We start from the raw sequence: 6,419 nt of genomic DNA, 5'->3' as shown, positions 1-6,419 counted from the left end.
CTCCGAAGTCTCGCAGTCCCGCTCACATCCTTTCTATTTAAATGCACCCAACGCCTTTTTTTGGCTCACCATTTATGGATTCGCTCCCGGAGGAGCAGAGAGGCAGCCCCCATACAGCACGTCCCCAATAAAACCGCAGCCGCACCGGTCCAAGCCAAAGCTCTCCGGAGCCGCTGCGGCCCGAGCTGCCGCCCAAGGGCCGGCCTCCCTCCCCTTCCTAATCACCGCTCTTTGGACCGGCGGCTCGGGCCCCCGGCTGCTCGCGGCGCGGCCCCCTCGCCCCCGCTGAGCCGCCGCGGGGGAGACGAGCGGCCCCGGCCGCCGCGGGCTCCGTTGCCGGCGGGCATCTCGGTGCCGAGGCCAGCGGTGGCCGGGACGTAGGTGGGGCCCGCGGGAGACGGGGAGGTGGGCGAGGGTGGCGGTGAACCTGCCGCTCGCTCGTACGGTGACGGAGAATCAGCCCCGCTGCCTGAGCCGTGGGGGGGCGACTCGCGACGTATTCGGGAGAGGCCGCGGCGCTGCCCGGCCTCGGGAGCCCTCCGTTTCCCAGCTGGAAATTGTCCCAGGTGGTTAACGCCTCGGCGGCCTGCTGCCGCCCTTAGAGAAGGGTGCTCTTGCGGGGGCTCCTCGCACTGGGTCCCCCCCGGACGCGCTGCGCGGCTCCGGCCAAGCCGGGCCGGGGGCAAGAGACGCTGCGTAAATATTGTTGTGATTCCCCATAAATATATGCAGACGCTTAATGACCTTGGCATGGAGCGTTTCCTGGGGATTGACGACCGGTTAGCCGCACCTCGGGCCGCCGGCTCCTCCCAGCCCGTCATTAATCCGCAGGAAACGTCCCAGGCATCGATCCTCGTTGCTTAATTAATAAATGCAACTTGTCTCACCGGCTGAGATTTAGAGATACTTGCTGCTCCTTTCCCCACTGCTTTGAAGGTGACTTTTTTTAGCTCAGGTCTCTTAGGCAGCGTTTTTTTTTTTTTTTTTTGAGGCCGTCGTGGCTTTTTTTGGTGCCTAGCGCTCACCTGCGCGTCAGAGATGGCGGCAGCAAAGTGTTTTCGCTCTTGGACGGGAGGGAAGGAGCCGAAACGCTGCTGGGGCCGGTGTTTCTCCAGCTAACGGGGCACAGCACGGGAAACAAGCCTCCCCCGGCCAACGCGGGGTCCCGCAAAGGAGCGCGAGCCCTCCTGGAGGGCCTCACGGGTCCTGCGGGAACCGATGCGTTTGCCCGCGAGCCGCAATTCAGCTTTAGCCTTGTCGCAGGGAGGTGAGATGTGCGCCGGGCTGGCCGCCCAGGCGCGCCGACCGCAGCCTCCCTGCGAGCGCCGCGGGCCAGCGCTCGCTCCCTTCCCGGCAGCGGGATCCGACCCGCCGGAGGCCTCTCGGTAGCGTCCGCCGGGGGCTTTGCAAGCTAACCGCTGCCTGGATTAAGCACGAATAAAATGCGGCCGGCCGCTGGTACGTAGGAGGAGGGGGCCGCGCGCGCCGGAGAGGCTGCGGGCGCTCCTCCGGCTGGGCTGCCCTCCGGCCCCGCAAAGTTTTCGTGGGGGGTCGCCGGCGAGCATCCCCGTCGGCCTTTCGGGCTGCGTCCGGCAATTCCCGACTCTCCGCTGCGCTGCCTGTTTTTTGTCGAAGGAACACGGCCTGGAAGGGGGTCGCTGTTTCCCCGGCTTTGAGCAACAGTTGGCTCGGTGCGGAGCGCGCCGCAGCATAAATCACGTTAATTCCGGAGGTGCTTTTCCGTGGCAAGGCTGAAATTCCCATTTTGGTTCGCTGTCTTGCCTGGCGGACTAAATTATTTTCATAGCCCCTTAAGGGCATATTGTCAGCCCAGACTTACTGCCGTTATACACCATATCTGAAACATTAATATCTCTTCTAAATATAGTGTATTGACAAGGTATCTGGTATAGTGTAAATCCTTGGGACATTTGATCCAGATCATTAAAACCGAGTGAAGGAAGGGAGGAATAGATCAAGTTACCTTGCCGCTCTTAATTCAAACAAGCGATGAATTATTCATCCCGCTATTAACTCTGCAGTCCGCCTGCTTTTTATTTATTTCTCTCTTTACTTACTTATTTTTTTCTCTGCCGCATGGGCAGCTCGGGAAGGACCTCGGGGCGCCGGCCGGGCCGGAGGATGGGGTGCCACGGGGCGGGCTGGCTGGCCGCCCTGGCCGTCCTGTGCGCGGCTCGGCCGGTGACCGCCGGCAGAGGTAAGAGCCCGTGGCGGCGGGCGGCGGGGCTCCCGCCGGCGGCTCTGGCCTGGGGAAGGAGCCTCCTGCCGCCGCCACCGCTGCCGCGCACAGCGCCCGCTCTCCTGCTTCGCGCTCGTTTTGCTGCGGGAAGGAGTCGCCTTGCTAAGGTCTAAGGTCGCTTTGCTGAGCGGCTGCTAAGTTTCTGAGCTGTGCACACCCATAAATGCATGCATATATCTATATCAGTATCTATCTATATATATATACGCATGCGTGCATATCACTGTGTGTAGAATACAACCCTCCTCCGGATTTAAAAAGGTCCCCCGCGATGCAGGGCGAGTTGAGCAGGCGACACAATGATTCTGGGGGCTCGGGCCAACAGGTCAGCCTGGCAAGTCGGCTGGCCGGGAGCACCCCTGCTCTCCCCAAACGCGGCCAGGTTTTTGGCCCGGGGGGCCGGTGGTATGGACGGACGAGTGCCGAGGGGCTGCTGCACACTGCTGGCCTTTCCAGCTGCCTTACGGGCCTCCGAATATCGCTTCCCCCCCACCCCCACCACCTGGCGCATTTTTTTCGGGCAGGCATCAAATGCGGCGGGGTGCTCTCGGCGCCGTCGGGCAACTTCTCCAGCCCCAACTTCCCCGGGCTCTACCCCTACGACACCGAGTGCACGTGGCTCCTCGTGGTGGCCGAGGGCTCCTCCATCCTGCTCACCTTCAGCCACTTCGACCTGGAGTACCACGACGCCTGCGGCTACGACTACCTGCAGATCTACAACGGCGTCGCCAGGGACCGCGGCAACCTGCTGGGCACCTTCTGCGGCCACCGCCCGCCGCCCTCCTTCACCTCCTCCTGGCACGTCCTGGCCGTCATCTTCCACTCGGACAAGCACGTGGCCAGCCACGGCTTCGCCGCCGCTTACCGCCAAGGTAGCCCCGGGGTGGGGGGCAGACGGGGCATGGTCCCCGAGGCGCCGGGTCGGGGGGGATGAGGCGCGAGAGGGAACGGGGCCGGCCCGGCCTCCGACCCCTTGTTGCTCCTGGCAGACGTCTGCGGCGGGGAGCTCACGGCGCTCTCCGGCGAGATCACCAGCCCCGATTACCCGGAGAATTACCCCAACAACGCCGAGTGCCGCTGGAGCATCCGGGCCGCGGCGGGCGCCAGCGTCAAGCTGGTCTTCGCCGACTTCCAGCTGGAGAACGACGAGGAGTGCAGCTTCGACTACGTGGCCCTCTTCGACGGGGCCACGGCGGTGGCCGCCCGCCTGGGCCGCTACTGCGGCAGCCGGAGCCCTCCGCACACCGTCTCCTCCGGCCGCGAGCTCCTCGTCGTCTTCAAGTCCGACTTCAACATCGGCGGCAGAGGCTTCAAAGCCCATTTCTACTCCGGTACGGCTGGGTTTGAAGGAGCAGGTCTGGCGCGGGAAACGCCTCCCGGCGCCGGGCGCTGCCGATACTCGGCCTCCGGCGGTGACGGCAGGGGATGGTGTTGCCGCGAGGACTGGGGGATGCGGATCCCAGCGAGGGGCCGCGGGGCTCCGAGGGGGGCTGCATCCAGGAGGGACGCGACGTTTGCCTTTTTGTTGTGGTCGTTTCTAAGCAGGCGCGTGCCAGGAAGTGTATACAGCCGTCAAAGGAAACTTCTCCAGTCCTCAATATCCCAACTTCTACCCCAATAACCTCAAGTGCCAGTGGACCATCCAGCTGCCCCCGGGGTACCGAATCAAAGTCTTCTTCTTGGACTTGGATCTGGAGGGACGGAGCAGCCTGACAGATGGCTGCGACTACGACCATCTGGCAGCGTTCGACGGAGGCGCCGAAAACGCCTCCCTGCTGGGCAAGTGGTGCGGGCGAGAGCGGTTGTCTCCCATCGTATCCAGCGGGAACAAGCTGCTGTTGGTCCTCCACACGGACCGCAACACGGCCAACCGGGGCTTCGCCGTAGCCTACGTCGGAGGTAAGGCGGCGCGCGCGGCCTGTCCTGCGATGCTTTATTCTTGTACCGCCATCGCCGGCGGCTGCGCGGCTGCGGACAATCGGGAAGAGATCGGGACGATGCGATTTCCAAAAGGGAAGGGCCGGCGCGCTCCTGAAGCGCTGCCAGCGCAGCCCCAGGGGCCACTGACGCAGGAGGAGAAAGGGCCACCTCGGGCTCCACAGCTATTAAGCCTTTCGAATATTTTCGTTTCGGCTGGGCCCGTGGAAGGGAACGGCTTGGGCTGGGCCCCCGTGACGTACAGCCCTCCGAAAGAAAGCCTTCACGCCAAGAGAGAGGAGCCGCTTGCTCCTCCTCTTCATCTAAGGCCCTTGAGTTATCTGGTAAAACCTCTCATGGTTTTATAATGCACTGAGCGTAGCGCAGCGACACCGTTTTTCCGTATCGATTTTATTCCATCTTATCAGTTTCCTAAGGCCAAGGTTCAGAGGGAGCTGGAGTAATTCGATAATTCATAGCGCCCGGCTTCGAGCTCAGCGAGGCTCAGCTCTAACGAGCGGGGCGTCTTTCTCCCCACTCCTTGCCCTGGGCGCTTGCTTTTTGCACCCAGAGGGGCCCAACGCCCCCCAGCACAATGGCGAGCGCTCGCCACCGGCTCCCCGTGAAAAACATCCTTTTGGGGGTGGAGGGGGGGAGGCGGACACAGGGCAGTAACTGCGGTTCCCCCAAAACGCCCAGCCCGGGGAGGCCCCGTCCCACCGGCGCCGCCCGGCTCGCTCCGATGGGCTCTTCCCCGTTTTCCGCCCCGGCAGTCGTGCCCATGAACGTCAGCTGCACGCGGACGGACTTCCACATCCAGATCCCCGTGCAGTCCGTCGCCCCGCTGGAGAGACACCGGATTTATTTGGGCACCCCGTCCTGCGCTGCCCAAGTGGTCGGCTCGAACTTTAAAATACACAGGCGGTTCGACACCTGCGGCACCGAGTCCCAGGTAAGCGGGGCGGCGGGCCGGCGCGGGGCCGCGGCGGGCGGAGAGGGCGACCCGCGCGGAAACCCTCTGCCTTGCAGAGGAGGAACCACACGTCCGTGGTCGTCAGCGTCCTCTACATCGACTTCTCGGCCGGCGGCCAGGAGGACGTCCACAAGTACGAAGTGCAGTGCGAGCCCAAGAGGAAGGAGGCCTCGGCCAGCCTCATCGCCGGCCCGGACCCGCAGCGGCCGAGCCCGCAGGCGGAAAACCTCGGGGACGCCCAGCGGCGGGAGGCGGAGGCGGCCGGCGCCCGCGAAAGCGGGAGCCAAGACACCAGCGACATGGTCTTCGTCAGCGTCTGCGTCCTCGCCGGGCTCCTCATGCTCGTCGCGGTGGTCGGGCTGGTGCTGCTGTAACGGGCCTTGGGCCCAGCCCGGCCGCGCGAAACGCTCACGCGCAGCTCCCCGGCCCCAAAACGGAGGCCGACCTCCGCCTCCTGGCAAAGCTGGGCGATAGGCAGGCGCTTGCTTCCCGCGGTGGCTTTTCTCCCTCTCTCCATCTGTCCGTTTGGCAGCTCCTGCCCTTCACAGCTATTCCCCCATCGGTTCCCCGCCGGGGCTGCTGCTTTCGGGAAAGTAACACTGCCCACGGCTGCAAATAATCCTGTCAATTATTTCGCGCTGCCTTCTTGAGCACGCACCCGCTAACCAAATACAGCAGTGTTTTCAGCCAGTGTTTTGCACGCTGCTGCCTGGGGCGGGGAGGGGGGTCCCCACCTCTGCGCAGGGGCAGCTACAGCCGCCGGCGTCTCCGCTTGGCAGGTGTGGATCTGTACAGCTCATGCGGGCTGTTTCCGGGCAGCCTTTGGCGGTCCACGCGCAACGCTCGCGTCCGACCTGTGTGACGAGCGCTGCTTGTCAGGCGCCTTTGAGCACCTCCTCCGTTCTTCCGCATGTGCGCTACCCACCCGTCTCCCTCCGGACTTAGCCTGAAGGCTTTAGCCGCCCAAAACCTGCAGAAAACGGGAACCACCTTTCTTTCCCTCCGTGTTTTCCTCCTTCCCACCCAGGCCCTGTCCCGCCTCCTCCCCGGCGCGTCCCGGCGGCCAGCGTTAGCTCTGGACCGGCGTCAGCCGTGTCGGCCGAAAGCAGGGGCGGTTATCGCTGCCGCTCCCCGCGGGTGCCCAGCGCCCTTCGGCCAGGCGCCGCGCTGCCCAGCCGTGCCTTGACGCGCTCCCTCGGACGAGCAAAGACACGAGGCTTTTTGGGGCCGGGGCTTTTTAGAAAAAGAAAAGCTTTGCCGTTTTGTGCC

At 64.1% G+C, this 6,419-nt stretch overlaps 1 protein-coding gene across 1 annotated transcript; it reads left to right on the top strand.

The window, feature by feature from the left end:
• Nucleotides 1-2,142: 2,142 nt before the first annotated feature.
• CDCP2 (CUB domain containing protein 2) lies at nt 2,143-5,524 on the top strand. The gene is made up of 6 exons (XM_068952288.1): nt 2,143-2,218; nt 2,785-3,132; nt 3,250-3,591; nt 3,806-4,159; nt 4,951-5,129; nt 5,207-5,524. The coding sequence occupies exons 1-6, from the start codon at nt 2,143-2,145 to the stop codon at nt 5,522-5,524; spliced, it is 1,617 nt and encodes a 538-aa protein (XP_068808389.1).
• Nucleotides 5,525-6,419: the final 895 nt, after the last annotated feature.

This window comes from Struthio camelus, chromosome 8 (assembly GCF_040807025.1).
Source record: "Struthio camelus isolate bStrCam1 chromosome 8, bStrCam1.hap1, whole genome shotgun sequence".
Taxonomy (NCBI): domain Eukaryota; kingdom Metazoa; phylum Chordata; class Aves; order Struthioniformes; family Struthionidae; genus Struthio; species Struthio camelus.
Note: the sequence above shows the minus strand (reverse complement) of the source record. Positions and strands in the feature narration are given on the sequence as shown.